The sequence below is a fragment of the Hoplias malabaricus genome, chromosome 1, assembly GCF_029633855.1.
Source record: "Hoplias malabaricus isolate fHopMal1 chromosome 1, fHopMal1.hap1, whole genome shotgun sequence".
Lineage (NCBI taxonomy): Eukaryota > Metazoa > Chordata > Actinopteri > Characiformes > Erythrinidae > Hoplias > Hoplias malabaricus.
Window position 1 is genome coordinate 10,784,014 of NC_089800.1, and position 20,351 is coordinate 10,804,364.

General features: G+C 37.9%; 1 protein-coding gene across 6 annotated transcripts; it reads right to left on the minus strand.

The window, feature by feature from the left end:
- Window positions 1-8: 8 nt before the first annotated feature.
- On the minus strand, window positions 9-16,734 carry sycp2l (synaptonemal complex protein 2-like). Of its 6 annotated transcripts, none has more exons than XM_066646619.1 (33): window positions 16,592-16,734; window positions 16,331-16,447; window positions 14,660-14,776; window positions 13,687-13,767; window positions 13,498-13,522; window positions 13,332-13,417; window positions 12,874-12,962; window positions 12,261-12,295; window positions 11,927-12,069; window positions 11,788-11,840; window positions 11,657-11,702; window positions 11,392-11,484; window positions 10,913-10,973; window positions 10,358-10,524; window positions 9,775-9,802; window positions 9,632-9,674; window positions 9,455-9,488; window positions 9,302-9,348; window positions 9,161-9,218; window positions 8,691-8,801; window positions 7,711-7,760; window positions 7,231-7,288; window positions 6,993-7,116; window positions 6,838-6,881; window positions 6,161-6,287; window positions 5,907-5,974; window positions 5,679-5,724; window positions 4,470-4,573; window positions 4,289-4,383; window positions 3,175-3,265; window positions 2,964-3,022; window positions 2,771-2,852; window positions 9-2,234 (listed from the first exon to the last, which is right to left on the minus strand). In XM_066646619.1, exons 1-33 carry the CDS (start codon window positions 16,595-16,597, stop codon window positions 2,079-2,081), a joined length of 2,544 nt encoding a protein of 847 aa, XP_066502716.1. In that variant the 5' UTR covers window positions 16,598-16,734; the 3' UTR covers window positions 9-2,078. The 6 variants fall into 6 exon arrangements, 5 of the variants coding, with proteins under 5 accessions (XP_066502716.1, XP_066502709.1, XP_066502722.1 ...); XM_066646612.1 differs by having other exon boundaries at window positions 13,687-13,786; window positions 14,658-14,776; XM_066646625.1 differs by having other exon boundaries at window positions 9-2,241; window positions 13,687-13,786; window positions 14,658-14,776.
- Window positions 16,735-20,351: the final 3,617 nt, after the last annotated feature.

Genomic DNA, 20,351 nt, shown 5'->3' on the forward strand with positions numbered 1-20,351 from the left:
CACACTTAATAACGATTAAATTCAACAAAGCCTCCATTTGATTTAGTTCCTAAGAAAGTGATTTTATCTATAGAATGTTTGTTGGAATACATTTTGTACATTTTTTTGCTTTTTAATCTTTCTAACTAAAATAACCTGGCTTTCACTAGCTGCAAGTTAAAGGATGATAAAGGCAGCAGAAAATAAAATAATATTCTTTAAGGTGAGCTGATGAGAATCACACAATTAAATGTATACCCAGGGACCTTGTGCACTGGCATTCACATTCAGGATTTAAAGGAATAACCTAGCATTTTTCAACTGCCCTTTTACTTCTGTTACCTGTGTTGAGGCAAAGGGCTATATGTTCTTTTTTTCTTTCCAAGTTTAAGTAAACACATCCAGAGTCTTTCCTATGCGAACTGACCCTATAACACAAAAGCAACAGAAAGCGATTGGGGTGAAAAATGCAAGAGAATTCCTTTAAAATCAAAATAGTATGCTAGTTTTTACAAACGAGGCCCTGCTGTTTGCTTATACCTCATGGCTGATTTCCTCCACCTTGTATAAGCTGTTAGAATGCTGTGCAAAATAAGATGGAGGAAAACAGGACAATCCACAGACGTCTGAATGACACTTAGAAATGTAGCGCTGATCCTGGATCACATTTCTTCTGAGCTTTTTTAAAAACATTTTTATATTTTTCATATTGTACCTGTACTTCTACACAGCATTTCACTTCAGTTGACATTTGCAATCAAACGTTTTCACAGTAACATCCGTCTTACTCTGTGTAGTCATCTTTCTACATAGATATTGCACAGCACAACAATATATTTTCAGCTCAGCTTGCACCCAGTGTCCACTTTTAAGTGGAGAATATGTGCTGCGCTTGTTCTATGCTACTTTGAAAGACAATTGCTAGAACTCTAGCTAACTCTAGACTACAGTCCAAACGTTTGTGGACACTCCCTGTAAATAGTCAAAACAGCTACTTTCGAGAGAGACTGCATATGTGTCCACAGTTTCAAGTGTGCAGACACCTCATTCATTTCTTCTGAAATCAACTATTTACCTTTTGTCAGGTTGCAGTAACAGCCCTCTGTAAAGGCTTAATGCTCAACATTTAAACATGGTTATGAAGAGTTGATGGCCTTTAGCCATGAGAGCATTATATTGTTGGATCATGAGTTCAATATCACAAATGCCACCCTAAATTTATCCTCAATGTTTTGGATGATACTGCTGCATCACTCAAAGGCTCTATACCCTTTTCTGCAATGATACTATGAGAATCCCATTTTATGGACAAAGCTTTTCTAACAAGAGCTCTGTGTGTAAACTTTTGGACATATAGAATACCATTTCAAATCACTAGAACCTGAGCTAAATGTATTTTATGACTCTGCCTTTAACCCGTGTCTGCCATTCCCCCTACATTTGAACACAGTCCTCACTCTGGCCTTCTCTTCTGTATCATTCAGGGCAAACGGGGCTCTAGTTTAGTGATTAGTTTCTAAATGGCTCATACATTAAAAGTTGTATGAAAGCCATCTTAATAGTTTTGCTCTACATTCGAAAAGACACAGACTTGAATCTGAAACTAATCGACCAGTACATGCCTGTGCTCGAGTTTGGCAATATTCTGTGGGAGATCCAGTTAGTGTTGCCTCATTGTATGAATTTGTTTTTATGTTCTTCCGGACAATAAACATCACCATTACTTGCAAAAGTATCACTTCCATGTGTGATGTTTACCTTATATACCTTCTTATGTGCCTAAAACTTGTGGACCACTGTTGCTGACAAATTCCAGCATCCTAGAGAAGCTATGCTCATGAAAAACGTCTTAATAAATCATTTTAACTGCCTTAACTCAAATTCATATTACTGGTTATTCCCTAAAGTGTAGTTACAAAGCAGCTTCATTGTAAGAGGAAGACCATGTAACGATTTTGTCTGCGTAAATTGCACGTTCTTAGTGGTTTGATATGAAACAAATCACCAAACAAATCATGCTTAATGGTAAAGTTTTGTTCAAGTGCAATAAAGTAATAACCTCCCCTCTGCAATGCTCAACATGCTTTTAATATAGCATTTCAAAGTAGGTCTCCCAATTTATGTTTAAAGCAAAGAAAACTGTGCAACATGCAAATAAGTATGTGCATAGTAAAAGTGCAGATTCTAGGTAGATTCTTCAGGTGCTGGAACCGTGCTTTGATTCCCTTCAGTCTTTGCAAGGGATGGTTGGGCATCTGAAAACTTAAAAATAAGAACACATTACACTTTAAACTGTGGCTAGCTGTTTAGTTCATGTTTTAAAAGGTAAAGTGAGAAAAGAAGCCATCTACAGATTTTAAAAAGAAATTCCAATTTCTCAAAAACATTTAAACTCCAGAACTGTTCAGTTCACCATATATAGATAAGATAAGGTTTTCTGATAAGGTTTTCTGAATACACAACCACCTTCAAAACTTAAATGGTCAAGGAAGAGGTTAGGGTTTATATCACCCTCCAAAGTTTCACCTTACACACATTGCATTATTTAATGCAGCTCAGTTCTAATAAATGTTACTGGTGCAGACAAATTAAGTCTTAGGAGTCTTGCCCAAGGAGTCTCCTGAGCAAGGAACTGAAACCCATTCTTCTGAGTAGAAGGCAACATTATTACTCAATACTCTAAATAAATAAAAGTTGGTTGATGTAAACTGCTCTAAATTTGTTTACATGTGTAAACTAAAATGTTTAGAGAGTTTCTAACAGCTGCTGAGACATTTACAGTGTACTCTACCTCTGTAGCTGCTACTTCAGTGCTTTTAACTTGGCTCTGTGGAGCCTGAATATTCTTTTTCAGAATATCTAGGGAATCCAACCTGGGAAAATAAAGAAATAAAACATTTAAAACTAAATTTGCATTACGGTAGCTGGAGGTTATAGTCACTCAATTCAACCATATCTGACTACAGGTGTGTAGTGTTGGCTACCTCATCTGCTGTTTATCACAGAAAGCTTTCACAGAATCACATTCAGATTGCCAGAATCTCTGAAATAAGTCGAGAAACAGAAAAACAAAAACAAGATTTTGGGAAAGTGTCATTTTGTCAGGTCTTTTTAATTTTAAATTATTCCATCAATCACAACAAATCAAAATTCAAAAATAAAAGTGGAGAATACTGTGTCTGAGACAAAACATACCACAGTTTCCTGCTCAATGTTTTTAAGGGAAAGGCAATTCTGCGCCAGCTGCTGCACTACAGTGTCCTGGAAGTTTTCCAAATGGACGAGCCTGCACGAAAGAAAACAAAGAATAAGTGATACAAAATATTCAGCAAGTCTCAGTGAACAACCAATTACATGCATTCAGAAACAGAATTGAAGTCTTAGAGAACCTGACAGACAAAGCCCACAATTCTGAATACTAGTAAACAAACAGAAAATAGTTATTTTGGATTTTTAGTTTCAAAATCACCCATTTTGTTTTAATTATTTAATCACTTGGGGGTGGATAATGGTAAATTTGGACACAGTACTAGGACATTAAAATTGTACTAACATGTAAGGTTTCGCATGCAATATTCTTTGATTTTAAAATGTTTCTATGAAGCAAATTCATGCAAAAAAGTATATATATATATATAAAAAATATGAGAAAGGAACTGTCATCTTCAGATTACCACAGACCAAACTGCCATAGGCTGTATATTTACATCATATAAGATTAAACAGATCCAAATAAACAATATATTTCAGTAAATACTTGATGGAATTAGGCAAGAAGTTAGTCCTGTTCAGTATGTGTCACTGATTTACAAAAAACTATATTATTGCATATTCAACACAGAACACCTTTGTCACCATCACCACATCCGCTGTCTCGGCAACAGGGCCAGCAAAGAAACCCAGGCCACCGCATCCTCCTGGGGCAAACTCACTCAAATATCAGTGCCATATTATGCAGTAGACAGGAAACTATATCCTTGGGGCTCTGATTTCTAGTATTTTACAGTCTTTAAACTAAAGTGCTATAAAGGTTTCTTTGAGCAAACGTTTGTTCAAGAGATGTGTGAATGGGAAGAACCTTTAAAAAAGGTTTAAAAACCTTCACTTGACGTAAAGGCTCTTTATCAATTTAAACATTTTTAGCAAAAAAATGGTTCTTTAAGGAACCAAAAGTGGTTCTTCTATGGCATTGGTCAAAGAACCACTTATAGCACCTTTAAGAGTGAAGGAGTACTGATTTAAGATGAAACAGCAGGTCACAGAACAGACAAACGGCATGTTTCTCTATACATTTTAAACACATTTTCACCTTTGATTGTGTGCATTTCTTAGCAGAGATGTCACGGTTTTCTGGCAGTCGGTTAAAGATCTTAGTGACTTAGCTTCAATCTTCTTATAGCTGGACTGGAAAGAGTAGTGAAGAGTGAATAGGTAAGTGTCATGTGGTAACATTTTATAAGTGTGCATGCATTTTTAGGATGTTTAATTACAGAGAAATGTTCTCGCAGCTGCGCTTTAAACATATTAAAGGCAGCAGTGACTCCAGACTCATTCTCAGATTCTTCATCCTCCATCAAGGCTTGGGACATTGATTCTACAGAGAGGAGGAAAGAGAAAAATTCTAATATACTCCAACCAATTGTGTTCACCGTTTTATTATACCACAGAACTGATTGGCTGTCGTACATTTAAATACAAGAGTTTTAAAAAAAAGGCACACAACATATTTGTACCTTAAAATTACAGCTTCAAAAGTCACTGATGCTCCACTGAGCTGTAACAGGGAGAATAGAGCCCCTGTGCTTGCTACTCTGGGTTCAACACTGCAGAAACAGAACTACGTAAATTTGAGAAGGGTAGGAAATCTAATCTCTTGCCGCTACTGAAAATGATGAACTGCACTAATGGTAGCCCAAAAAGCAAAAACCCAAATTTTACCAAGTGTTACTTTAAATTTACAAGTTTCTTTATAAACGTCTGGCTTTAATGTTTAATTCAAACACATGTACGTCTACAGACAAACTAGGATGCTTAGTCTTGTGCATAAGGCCTTGATATTTGCTGCACCTTAAATACATTAGTTTATACCTACACTAGATTTAGTAGGGAAACTATGCAGGTCTAGATTAGAAAGGTATAGTTTGTCTCCCTCTAGTGGATACTTGAGTTTCCAGTGTTGAGGACCACCACAGTGCAGATATCTGAATGACAGCTTCTCAGCCATGCAATGACACTGATGTGGTGGTGATGTGTTAGTATGCAGGCACATGGTGGAAACACTGCCCACTCCAATGCTAACTATTATATACCAAGCTTGGTCCGTCAGACACAGAGACGTATGTTCCTGCACAGATGTGTTAGTCATCCGCAAACTCTTGGTTGCTGACCATTCAGTACAGCAACGACATTCAGGAACTCCAGCAGTACTGCACTGTCTGTTACTCATTCCAGTGAAACACACCAGTACCATGTCGGTGTCACTGTAGTGCAAAGAAACAGCCGTCACTTGACTAAATGCTCACTGCGTAGTGGTTCTGATCTATTGAAAAATACAGTGAAAAGGGAATTGGGTAGGTAAATCTAAATTAGATACTGTCCAATTGTAGAAATACAATGATCATTGGAGCTAATCAATTGGTAGCAGTTGCAAATTAAGGTGGCTTTAATTTTATGGCTGATGTGTATATGCGTGCACACACCCGCTGGTAGCCATTTCCTTGGAGGTGGTGGAGGTCCGTCACCTGACTTATGTTCCACAAAAATAAATAAAAAATAATCAATAAATCATCCACGATCACTCATCTAGAAATCTGAATCTAATCAGCTATTAAAGTGATTATTTTTTATAGCTAGAGAGAATATTTCACTAACCCACCACGTTATATAAACCCCCATAGAGCTCAACATAAAATAAATAAATAAAATACCGCTATAAAAACAGCAGGTTCTTCGTCTAATAAAACTGGCTCCTCTAGGTCTGTTTTGCCCTGAAAACCTGCAAAGTGAAGAGTGGGTGATAAAGGGGAACAATATACACTTGTTATAACAGTTTGAATATGGTTCCCAGAGCTGACTAAATAAAATGGTTTGAAAACTATTTGAAACATTTAATAAAGACTGTCGAAATATTTTAGAAATCAGGAATAAGTTACACACCTCCTACCCCAATATGTCCACTGACCTGAATCCACAGTGATTCCTTCGGAGGGGTATGATGTGTCCAGTTCCTGCTCCATGACTTTGCTCTGAGGCAATGATGTACAATCAGTCTTATACTTTTCTAAAGTTCTGTGCTTGGGGGTCGATTCCTTGGGGGAATTATACAATAATAAATATTAACTAGAAGTGCCATGAACATGGTTTATCTTCCTTAACTTTATAGGCCACTGTACTTGCACATAGAAGAATTTGTTCTCCACATTTAACTCAATCCATGCAGTGAAACATTTACACACACTAGTGAACACTAGGGGGCAGTGAGCACACATGCCCGGAGCGGTAGGCAGCCCTAGCCACGGCACCCAGGGAGCAGTTGGGGGTTAGGTGCCTTGCTCAAGAGCACTTCAGTCATGACCTGCCAGCGTTTGACTGAATCGGCAACCTTCCGGTTACAAGCCCAGTTCCCTAACCACCAGGCCACGGCTGCACAAGACTGTACTGATTGACACGGTGTCTGGCCAATAAAAGCTTCCGCAATAAGTGGACCGTCAGTGATGCTTTAGTTACAAATGTTTTGCAGGCTGGCAAAACATTGCTTTATAGTATGTGCTACTAGTTGAGGAAAATGCCATAACCTACAACCAAGGCAAGAGAGTGATGGCGGGGCTTAGTGGTTTGCAATCAAAGATAACTCACTACCTTGAAGCACTCCTCTTCACTACTGGGTGATGAACATGGAAGAACTACGGAAAGAAGATATGAGGAAACTAGTCATTGTACAGAACAGTGATTAAACCTATCACACAAACCCAAGGAAACATATTTTGGTTCTAAAAATACAAATACGCACACACCCTTGAGTTTACTTTTCACTCTTGGTCTCTTCCTGGTGTAGTCATAGCGAGGTGTTTCTTTGGAGGAATGACTCTCACTAAATGGCACCTGACTGTCCCTCTCAGGGAGAAATGTCAGTTTCCTCTGTATTTTTTTAAATAATAAAAATAAATAAACAAATAAATAAAGCCCATGGTCAAGATACTTTGATACATTAGTCAATCTGCATTGCTTTTAAATAGGCAGATTAAAACTCACCTTTTGTATAGATTTCTTCTCGTGCTCAGTAGAAGGGAGGGACTTAGAGCTAGCAGAGCTGACAAAGAATTGTATTCCCAGAAAAGCAGATTAAAAATAAGAATTTCACAATAGTTCCTAAACCAAATTGGCCACAAGTCAGTCAATAGTTTGATGGAAACGTTTGTTCTAGAGATGTCCAGTTAAATGCATCTAAAGCAGTGGTCAATCCTGGTCCTGGTGGACCTCTGCACAGCAGGTTGAAGTTTTCTCCTCACGCCATCAGCCACTTCAACCCACTACGATCAGGACTGCACTGCACCTCAAGTTATGATTAAAATGGGGGGTGCGGGGGGGGGGGAGTAAGGGCTAAGACTATTCAGTTGTGCATATCTATACTGTCTGAAGATGCCAGTAATATCAAAAATGACTACATTTATTTTGGGATCTTATTTGTTTTACAAAAAGGTCAGCAATGTGTTTTCATTCGAGTCTCCTTACCCATTCGAAGAGAGAGTTACACCAAAGATAGTAGCTTTAGCCCGTGCTACCTGCAAAGGAAATCAATTACCAACTTTAACAGTGAAGATATACTCATGCAGCAAAGCAACATATGCAAATGTCCTTTGAGAAGACCTCAACTGAAAGGTGTGCAAGAGGAACAGTTAATACATACGCAGGTCCCCTCCCACCATAAAGCTGCTCCACTTCAAATTGGACTTGTGGTTTCTGACTGCACCGAGACACTAGAACAAGTGAGTTCAGGCACTGATGTTTGATGATTTGTTTTGGATTTTAAGCCACAATAACTTATCCCAAAAATATTGGATGGCACCCCAGAGAGTAGTTCTACTGTATCAAGTCGAAGTACTGTGGGCATTGGGCTTTATAACTTAAATTCGTCGGATCACTGTACTCGATACGGCATGACTTGTTTTCTTACAGACAGGAATTTACATGCTTTTGGTTTGCACATTACATGAATAGTCAGCCACAGTGTCCCAAAACACATTAATTTCACTAGGTGGAACTCCCCAATGAGTGTCCGGTAACCACAAACACACTTGAAGTAATGTGAAGGCATGTGCAAGGCACTTTCTACCAAAAATGGATGCCTGGAAATTATAGAAGTTTTCTGATTTGAAGAGAAAAGGCATGAAAATGTGTACAGTGTATTCCCCAGACTGTATTGGAGGTAAACATTTTTTCAGTGAAACCATCTGCTCAATAATCCTCCCTCATGTAGTGTGAACCTGCCATAAACCGCAACATCTCCCTATTCACTCAGAACAATGCACTCTCATCCTACCAGATTCAGCTTCCCAGTAGTGCTGTTCACATTGGTTAGAAAAGAAGCTGAAGTTGGCAGAAAGGCATACGTTTGCCTGGACCCTCCCAGAGTTTAGGCATTATGTGATAGAGAGAGTTTTAGCAGATGGGTGGACTGTTTTGAGGTCTTTCGCTTACTGAACCCTACTGACCTGGTTCCTCCATAAAGCAGTCATGAACGTAATAGTCTCTGGCTTCCTGCCATGCGACTTTCCTGACACTTCAGTGAGAAACGTGTGGTTCAGAATTTCTGACACGATCACCTGAAGCAGTCATATATACATCCACTCACATAACTGAAACACTGCTCTTCACAAAAGGACTAATTTCTCTGTCAAGTGTGTGTGCGCACAACTGAGATTAATAGCACAAGAATCTAAGTCACATCTACTCAGCTTGGTTAACAGGACTGGAAAAAAAAAAACAATATAAAGAGATGCCCCTTTTATATCCGTTAACATAGTTACCTGAGCATTTATTCTAGAATACACACTGAGGTACGTATGGGAATATGTGCTGGGATGTTCAAAATGTTTTACCCAATTTTCAGCTGAAGTCATTGGGGTTCTATATTTCTTTCCCAAAACACTGAACAGAATGACCACATGCATATTCAACTTACCTCAGTGTCAGACTCGTTTTTAAGACAAAAAGTGTCTTCTCTTTGAGTTACTCTTTGTCTGCACAAACCAAGATACAGCTTCATTGGTGATATTTTACAGAAGAGACACTGGGGGGTGTAATCTGGAGGACAGAAGCTTACATTGGTGATGGTAGCTTTCCTGGTCCACTTTCAAAGAAAAAGGAAACCTGGGGAAGAGAAGATTGAAAAGCAAAAAAAATAATAATAATCATCAAAAACTTAGCCCGTGTATATAACACAATTTTAAAATAATGTCACAAAATAATACCTTACATGAGGTTTCCTGCTAGTGTCTATGACAGGAGGACTGAGGGGGGAAAAGAAAGGGGGGGTTGTCAATCAAAGCTAATTGATTGGTGGTATACAAGTCCTAAAAATACAAATTACGTCAAAAATGAGATTTCTAAGGCTTTTAAACTGTTGTTTTGATAGGTAATGTAAAATAAATACCTGGAAAAAGTTTGCACATCATCAGCTAGATAAGTTGAAATTCCTAGGAGACCACAATCCACAAGAAATTTCATGCAATAATGTTTTTAAAAAATAATAAAAAAAAATAGTTTTTTGTATGACACTAGCAAGGCTCCACACACCTGAGTCTTCCTCAGCTGCTGCAGTCGGCTGCAAATGAAAACATTTCAGAAATAAATTCTCACTCCATTACATACTTTAAAAAGGTATATTCAGGTACATTATGCATTTGGCTTTAGCCTAATTCATAAAAATTAGGTGGGAAAATAGGAGGACATTAATAATTCCTTGTTGCATGCCAACAATCAAAGTCAATGGGGGAGAACAAAGTTTAAATAGCATGAGACAAGAGTTTAACCAAACGGATGGATTTCATTTAATATTTTGGTATCAGTCCTTTATAGTTACTGAGAGTTTACATGACACCAACTACATATTTACATTTTTACTTATCCAGACTCAAAGGCCATCAGGTGACATCATAATTTGAGAATTAAGCCTGTGGACGCAGATGTTCCACTGAACACACATGGCTTTTATCATTTCACTGCAAAATAAAATAATTTCTCCCCTCCTGCTATCAGTGATACGCCACTACTATGATACTATACTATGCACTCAGAACTTGACATGCTCCTATGACAATGTGATGTAAACACGTTGCAGAATCAATGTCCACATTTGTAAAGATGAAAGCAATCAAACCTTTGGGGCTGCTGGTAACTGCAGATCCTCTTTACCAAAGACTTTCTCTGCTACAGTCTGGATGTCATGTTTTGAGTCGAAAACAATCTGGACAAATTTGCCCATTATATTCCCATGAAAGACAGGAACTGACATATTAACAGTCAAAAGCTTCTGACCATCGTTTTCTAATGAGAGAAGGAAAAAAATGAGGATTAAAATTTAAATAAGATTTGCAGCAGTATGCGCTGATTTAAAATAAAAAACACACAAGTCATAAACATTACTACCACCTCCTTGACACTGACCATATAGTTGCACTTTGTAGTTCTATTTTGTTGACTGTAACCTAGCGTTTTCTCTGCATACTTTGTTTGCTCCCTTTCACCATGTGCCTTGGATGATCAAGACCACCACAGAGCAGGTTAATTGGGCAATATTGTGGTCTATCCAAAAAGAGAAAAAAAACAAACCCAAACCTGTGCCAAGTGTTTGTTTTGATCATATTGATCATTGAAGACCAGGGAGAGAGCAACAGATAGATTTAATACATACACACAGACAGTTGAAACTTACCCTGAAGACTGTATTTGGAGATGTATTCTTTAGGCAGATGAATAAGTTCCCATAGAGTTCCCTATAGAAAGAATAATAAAATAAAATTAAATAAATAACTATTACAATATTTATAAACATCCTTAATTTACAAGAACGAACAGGCAATGAACACTAATATTAACAAATGACTTTAAAACAAATTGTTACATACAAATAAGTTTTTGCTACTATGTGTAGGTGTCCCAATATAGCGTACATTATTTTTCACATTTGTTTCCTGTTTGCTGCAGTACCAGTTTATATTCTACTGGAAAAGTTCTAAAGTAGATGCTGTAGTGTGTGAGAATTTGACTGCTTTCAGCCAGGAGGGCTGAAGTATTGTGGTCTTCCATACCATCCATATAACGTGGGGATCGGACAATGATCTTCCAGTCCCAAGCCTGCTTCTGTAACTATTAGGAACACCCCCACCCACTCACCCTCAGAGGGGAACATACCTCAGGGTCATCCACAAACAAGCTGATGCATAACGTCCCTACATTGAAGTCCACCCAGAAGTCCATCAGGAGCTCATCTTGAGGTTTAAACAACTAAAACAATGTAAAATGCAAGTCTTAGCATATACAGTTATATAAATAATACATAACAGAACTTGTGATTTTATTATTTAGAATATGCATCTTGTGTATATATTGCAGGTGCTCAAGCTGTGAGTGACAAAGCAGACACTAAACTGACATTTGTTTTCTAATTCAGACTTACCTCAGTGAACTCCAGAAAAGCTCTGATGCAAGGAATTGAAAACACTCTGTTAAGAGGGGGGACAAAGTCAAAATCACCGTAGATGATATTTGATTATGTTGGGTAATGAACGCATGATTTTACCAAATTACCTTCTAGATACTCCAAAATAGCTGTTGAGCTCATTTAGAAATATCCTACAGTCCTTTATGTGACAAGGAAACAGCAGAAACATCAAGTCATTCAAACTGCATTTTAATAACATTCTGCTTTAGAGCTGCTCAAACCTACCGTTTCAAACTCCTTTACTCTTATTGTTTTGAAAGTTGATGCAAAGCTTCTGTGGCTAAACCACTTGCCAGCTAAATCCTCTCTCTGCTTCTTTGGAGTCATTCGACAGAGCGCCTCAGAAATGGCCACCTGCATTTCATAATCTAAGCCAAATCAGATTAAACAGTGTGCTGTGTTTTCATACTTGTGTTACACAACTGAAATAAGCTGTGACATTACAATTGCAATTAAAAATAGCGGGAACAAAAGTCATTTTATTGCCATTTTTACAGTATGCCATAAGCATCACAAGTAGTTCAAAGAGCAATTAATTGAAGTTACACAACTGACTTACCACCGACATCCACTATCACCTTAGCAAACTCCTCTCTGAAAGAATTCAGCAAGACAACAGTGTTACACAAAAGCCTTTAAGGCTTTAAAGCGCTTTATAGCGGACCCTATTCCACTAGGTGGCAGCATTTAGATTTTTTGTTCCTCTGTATTCAGGTCTTAAATTAAATGGACCTTTTCCTTTTGATGAAATAGAGCCCCATAATCAATTCAGCCACGTCAAATATCCATCAACCATTGGCAAAGAAGGTATAATAAAAGTATGCTATGCTTACTTTTCTCTAAAGTTACACCACATTTGTTCTCCATAACGAGTTTAAATAGCTTTGTGTCAGTACCCAAATATCTTTGCTTGTTCTTTAACCATGCAAGCACGTTCTTCTCATTCTATATTTAATTGTACATGTTGCACTGTGGAAGGAGTTGCTTTAATCTCATTGTACATGTGCATAGTGACAAAGGCATTCATTCATTCATGTTCAGTGGAAGCACCAGTTCTAACACATACTAAAGCACCTGTTAAACTTAACAATAACCAATATTACTGTTAATATGACCATACTCAACGCACATTGACAATCAAATAGACAATAGAATCAAATAAAATGACTTACAACAGAAAGTTATGATCATCGGATTGACAGATTTGTTTCCGAGACTCTTTGGGAGCTGTGTCCAACATTGAGTTGATGGTTTTAACTGCCTGTTAGAACAAGTGAGTACATTGTCACGGTAGTGTACAGGTGTGTGTTCTCTAAAAAGTACAGACAATGTAAGTGTATCCTCAGAAGCCCACTTGTGTCCCTTAAAACGTAATCTACGTATTCTTTTCCTGATTGAAATGTGAATATTTCTGAGTAACAAAACATTTGGTTAGGGTTAGTAATGTCAAAATTGGGTGCATAAATTTAGTGCAACATAATACACAGCTGGGATGTAATATGGTACAAACAGGTTTCCTATTTACAAAAGGTAATAAAAACTCCTAAGACCATGAGAGTGAGCGTGTAAAACAAAAGCTTTAATACATTTTAGAGAAATTAATCTACTAGAATGTTCTAGTCTCTCGTACCTCTAGACGCAGATCAAATTTCACTTCTTGGTCAATCACAACAGCTCCAAATCTCAGCACCAGCAGTTCCAAAATCTTACTGTTGCCTGACACATACACAGCATGTCAACACTACAGATATTTACTCCACAAAATACTGAAACTGAAATCTCAATATGTGTCCCACCTTCAATGTCACTCTTGCAAAGACTCTGAAAGAGAGAAGAAAAAAATAAAAATTCAGTAGCGGTGTGGGACGGAGCTTGTCTGGGAACAAGACGACTTGTGAAATGAAGTAGCGCAGAGGTATCTGGAATAACGGCAAAATAATTGAGAAATTATTTTTTATTCTACACCAAAACAGGGATTACTTTACCATGGATGCTTCATAGAAGGCTTCAATGAGCTGAACCGGTGCCTTGGATGGTTTCTGCTGCATCTTTATGTATTCTGAAACGTTTTCAAACCAATTCAGCATGTGTGATTCAAGAAAAGAAAAAGCCAGTTCATTTTAACAACTCAAATTTAGTGGGATTACAACACTCTGCACTTAACGGTTCCCCCTATACCATTACCTTAGTGTGAAATGAATCACTTAAATTGTATAACTATCCCAAGACATGGACAATATTACAGTAGTCTATTGTATTCTGAATTTAAAAAATTCAGGAATTTAAAGATTATTATTAAAGAGGGAGGTATGCCATCTGTGTACTTTAACACATCAGTTGTGCTCAATTCTAAGTACACAGTAATACAACCCAGAATCTTTATGGATTAGTCATTTTCTGACAACTCAGCACCAAAATGAAAACCAGTCTGGTTTTATGCAAAAGATAAAGGCGTTTAAAAAGGATAAAAGGCTTAGTCCAAAGTGCCATCAAGTATGAAAAGAATTATGAACACTGGATCCAGAGGTGAACTTTTAACCCCAGTGAGGCTGTCTAGACCTCAAAGCACAAACCTCTTGAACAAGACATGTAAAGCTTACAAAAATGTAGCCGAGATTTTCCAAAACTTATGCATATAAAATTACACACACAAAGTAAATATTAAATAGACATGACAACCTAAACAAACTGACTGAAAAGGTGTAGGCTGGTTACTCTTTTACAGTCCTTTAACTTTTGTTTTTAGACAAATATTTTGTGGTTGCAGTTTAAGAAAATAAAAATAGCGAAAAAAAATATATAGTATGGCAATAAATATTTAGCACTCTTAAACACTAATAACCTTGAAACATTCATGTTGGGAATCAGACTTAAAGAAAATGCCGAGGTAAATGGAAGCTGATCTCAAGAATGCTTGGCAATGGTTAGATGTAAAATCAGGGGGCTGATGACACTTATCTTTATCACAATGCCTTGATGGACAAGTTGGTTGATGCAGTCGTTGTCTTTGGAGGCAAGTTGTTCAATCGCCTGCAGTATGAGTGTAACATTTTTGAATTCATTTTTCTGCAGTTCCTGTGGAGGATAAACATGAGAATCTGTCCCAATGAGTCCTACAATGTGTAACAAAGTTTACAAAAATATAATAATAAAAAAAATCCTAATTTAGTTTATAGAAATTGTTCTGAAACAAAGACCTGTTTTTTCCCCTCCTGAGCTGAGCAGGGCAGCAACAAAGCTTAAATACACTATCAACTCCATCAGGGGGAGAGAGGAGAAAGCTGTAACATGCAGGACTTAACCCACCACTTGTTTAGCCAGGTAAATCAAGCCTCATAGCCCAGAGATATTCTTGGACAGCCCTCAATTCCTATCCTTTGCGGAATATATACCCCTAGCTGATGCCAGATTTTAGTAAATAGGTCACAAGTCGTCTGAGCAACATACAAAAATAAGCATTTATGATCTTTAATATAAGCTGGGGTTAGCCTAGCTCAATTTTAACCCGCTTTCCAGTCGGGCCGAGTCTGTGCTTGTTGACTCTTGGCTGCAGACTCTAGTGCAGTCGCCAGCCCGTGGAAAGTAGTGTAATGTGTGAGGTACTCCGATTTTTTTTGCCTCCAAATCACGGTTCAGACTAGTCGCAGCCTATCAAACGTCTGATCTTTTTCGACCCGACTTGATGTAGTCGTGTAACGTAAATTCTTCAACTCAAATTGGAACGCGCCTCGTCAACAGCCAATGAGAACAGAGCACAGAAAGTAACACAGGCGCGTGCAGTGGACCTCTTCAGTGGAAGACAGATTAAAGAGTAAAACGACAAGATATCACATAGTGCTGGATTCACATGTCCCCAAATAACGAATATTACCTGTGAGAGAAACCACCGTGAGCCACAAAACACGGCGTTATTTATTCCAACGTTCCAGTCTCCGTAAAAATGAAAAAAAAACCCAGTCTGTTTATAATCTGAAGTTGAAAGTTTAGGATATTTTTCAGAATGGGAGATGGAGACAGCGCCACTGTGGCAACGGATGGAATTAGTTTCTCTAGGATATTATTTGGTCGTCTCCAAAACCTTATTTTCCTTTGAAACACTTCTACACTCAATTTCATTCATATTGTAGTTAGCACACCAAAAAGCCGAATATGTTTTGTAATATATTCTGCTTTTTTTCCTACTAAAAGTGTCTGAGTTCTAGCCAGACTTCCTGAAGAGATGGGGCTAATTGGGAAAAGGGTGGGAACAAAATTAATTTAAACATTGCTTTTCCTGCAGACAGCAATTTTTATGTCGATATTATATTTGTTCCCCCTTTAAATATCTCATAGATGACCTGTGAAGTATTAATAATCTAAAGGCATTTGATGCTTTCCTAACGGGATCTAACAGGGTGCATCTGACCGACGATCGGGTTTAATTCCAATATTTGTGACGGACTCGTTTCAGCGGGGCCACGTTGTGTTTTCTCTCAGTATCTAAACAGAGCCCATATTTTCACTCAGATTCCTTAAGAACAGAAATATATAAGCATGCATTTATTGCTGGGCGCCTAATGTGACCAAATATATGAGATAAATGGCCTGGCAGCAAGACTCAGATAAAGCTCGGCGTCTGATCTGATATACCTTGCTCACGACTTCATCCAGGTGATCGACTAGAAATGCAGACTTCTCCTGAACAATCACCGTAACGACCCCGAGCACGTTATTACCCGAGAAGGCGTCCTCGAGTCCACGTGCAAACTGCGTAAACAAACAAGCGAGGTGAAATGAGTTTGACTCGAACTGAATGAGATCTTTAGCGTGTTAACCTAATTATCCTCGTCTCGTACGCTGACAAACGTAAACAGTTTCAGCCTGCTCGATTTGTTGTGACAACAAACTTACGTTCATAATTTCCTAGTAAATAAAATAAGGAAGTAAACGCTGAGGTGAAAAAGAGACACACACACACGGATCCTCACTCCACACTTTATACGCTTTCACCGTATAAAACTGTTCTGGTCCGTTTTGATTTGAACACCAGCTCGAGCTCCGCCTGCGCGCTTAACCAAGGCTGATGACTTTATAACGAACACCTGCTCGAGCCTCGCGCTGTGGAGTCTCCGAACCGTTGAAATCAAGCTAACGATTTCTTACACATCTTCGACTCTGTTTGACTCGTTTAAACGTTTTAGAATAATTAATAATAATAACAGTGTTACTAATATGTTTAAATTGACTATTATATTTAAGATTATTATCATATTTTTAATCACCATTATGTTTGTCCAACGAAAAGCACAATAGAGTATATAACCAAAGAAATAGATGAATAAACATTTAACGAAGGAACAAATCCGTTGACGAATAAACTAAAATTATAAATTAAATCTGATATTTTAATGTAGTTTTATGTTCAGTTATTGTCCTTCTCGTAATCGTGTACATCTCACGAGTGAAGAAACGTTCATGGAAAAATGTGAACATGAATTGACTGGGATTCACTGCGTTTTTATGGAAGAGATAACGACTCCGAGGATATTATGATCTTTATCAGAGGAGTCTGAAATAAACCAGCATTTCAGAGTACACCATCTTATACTTTCAGCTACTAACACCTAAACAACCCTCGTAGGACAAAGGGCCCTACATATACTTACCAAAAAAACCATCTCAATTTTTTACAGTAAAGAAAACTATAACGTTTCCCAGAAGATGCAAGAACTGTGTTTACCACGCGAAGAAACACTTAATCATGTACATGTTCACGACAGAATCACTAGCTAAAAAAGGCTCTAAAAAGACTGATTAAATAAGCAAACATTTATTTAGTCTATATTCTTAAGCATTATTATAAAACATTATATTCTTTAATTTGAAAATGGTGTATCAACTTCAGATAAAATCTAAAAAAAAAGCCATTTAAACCAGTTTAAAATCTCAAGATATTATACTACTCTAAAACTGGTTCTCAGGTAAAAGGCAGTAGCTATAGAATCAAGGACAAGATAGCATGTGAATGTTCATTCATTCATTGTCTGTAAGAGCTCATCCAGTTCAGGGTCGCGGTGGGGTCGGAGCCTACCCGGAATCACTGGCGCAAGGCGGGAACACAACCTGGAGGGGGCGCCAGTCCTTCGCAGGGTGCATGTGAATGTATTTATGGTAAATCAAAAGTGTTGTAATATTTCTGTATAGCACCAAAATATTTCCATTAAACCTATCAATCCTTTTCCACTACAACATAACAATTAAAAAATAAATAAAATAAACCTGTCTCTTGGAAACACTGGGTTGGCACCCTGAAGGTTTTGTAGATATCATACCAAACTCCACTGTTGAAACCCACTGCCATTGTCTTCACTCCAGGCTTTTTATTTCATTTTTCATTTTTCAATTTGTTAAAGGAAAGACACTGGGAAAGTGAACATTGTGGATCTTTCTATTTTAGTAATGGATATTAAGACCACTTTTTTAAAAACGGTGTATATTTTTGTTTAACAAAATGAATAATTGTAAAGTAATCTTAAATGTGTACACAGTTAAAAAAAAAAAAGTAAAACAATACAAATGCACCCTTAAAGTCGTCTTATGGCCCAACCTCTGTGTATCTTAAAGTTACACTACATTTAGTTTCTGAGTTGGAAAGCTGCATAAAAAGAGTCCTGTGTATGATGTCACATGTACAGTACCGTTCTTCTGACAATATAACATACGTTTCTGTTGAAATGTAAAAGTTTCCCTACAGGTGTGTTTTACTATATGGATAGAGAGCAGGTGATCTGAGAGAGAAGTGCTTGTGTTTACAGTGTGAGGTGTGTTATGTTTAGTGTCAGCACTGCTGAATGCTAAAAGGCATTGACTTTCCACTTCACAGCTGATGACCTCCACCAGACCCTTCTTCAGGTCTTTAGTGTGGACCACGTCAGCAACACTTTTAATTCATTTTTTTAAAACTACAACTAGCATTGCCTCAAAGCAGATTTATAGAAATACAGGAACAGTGTGGCAGAGGTGGGGTGAAAGACACTGAATTTTTAAATAATACTTGTCCCCTGACTACTGTATTAGACACACCTAGAGAATCTTCTAGTACCTTATAGATGCACCTGTTGCTGCACAGTGATTTTAGTCATTCTACGGTACTTTATTGCTGGTCACATGACACTGGATGCTTTTGGTTGGATATTTCGAATGGTGGACTCTTCTCTAATACACACTTCAGCATCACAATTACACATTAAACTCCACCAGCATGTCTGTGTCTGTGCAGTGCTGAGAATGATCCAACACCCGAATAACACTTGCCCTGTGTGTGACCATTGAAGAAAAGTGTGAAAAAGGGCTACCAAAGTATGCAGAGCAAAAGATGGCAGACAATCTTCGTTACAATGTGGCAAAAGGAATGGTTGCTTTTGGATAGAAGTGTGAAGATTACAAAAACAAAACCTGTGACTACTATTAGAAACCTCTCAGTGTTAGAAGTTGAGAATATGCTGAGAATAGCTTCTACACACAAGTCTTGCTGGGACTTTCTCACAAGTGTTTCTGCTGACACAAGTTTCTATCCCGGGATTCTCAACAGTCAGCTCTGATCTCGGTCAGTGATAGTATTTTCAAACTGCAAACATCAGGATAAATTCTTGGATTGGCTTGGATTAATGCTGATTCATTCATCAACTTTCAGTTAAAGATTAAATACAGGATGTGTTCACGTATTTCATGAAAAAAAACAACAACTGGAGCTTAATTTGTAGAAAATTATTATTTTCAAACCACAAAATCAATATTAATTCATTGTCTGTAACTGATTATCAAGTTCAATGTCACGGTGGATCCGGAGTCTACCCAGAATCACTGGAAGCAAGGCGGGAACTCACCCTGGAACCAGTCTATCGCAAGGCAACACACACACACACACAGAATACACCAAACTCACCACAGTCAAACAGAGCTCGAACTCACAACCCCAGGACCCTGGACCACACTGCAGTGACACTGAGGACTTTAAAAACTCTAGCAACACTGCTGTGTCTGATCCAATCTTACCAGCACACCACCACCACATCAGTGTCACTGCAGCACTGAGAATGGTCCACCACCACCATGTAGGGGTCTTGTCAGGGTCGTGACCATTGAAGAACAAGGTGAAAAGGAGCTGTAGAAAGAACGTATGTAGGGAAACAGATTTACTACAGACTGTAAATGTAGAACAAAGTGCTCCTGTATGGCCAATGGAGCTGAGAGAATGGACAATGGGTGTATACGAGGTATTCCTAATCCAGTGATCGTTTGGTATATATTGTGAAGACATTAAATTCTTTCTTTGTACTTTTGTCAGTTAAATAAATGTTTAAGAGAATCAACAAATCCTATTCTTGCTTTTGCTGTATAACCTTCATAAAAACTGGGTTTGTGTCTTTTTTCTTTAACTTACAAACTGTCATTTATGATTATGATTCAATGCTTATTATTGTTTTCCACTTATCATTTTTTCATGAATCTAATAATATGTGGCTTAATTGCCATTATCAAGACCCACAGTTTGTGTCTCAGTGGCAATCGAATCTTCCTTTGCGCCCCCCCCTCTCTCTCTCTCTCCCTCTCTCTCTCTCTCTCTCTCTCTCTCTCTCTTTCCTTGGTGTAGTCTACACCCACAGCAGCT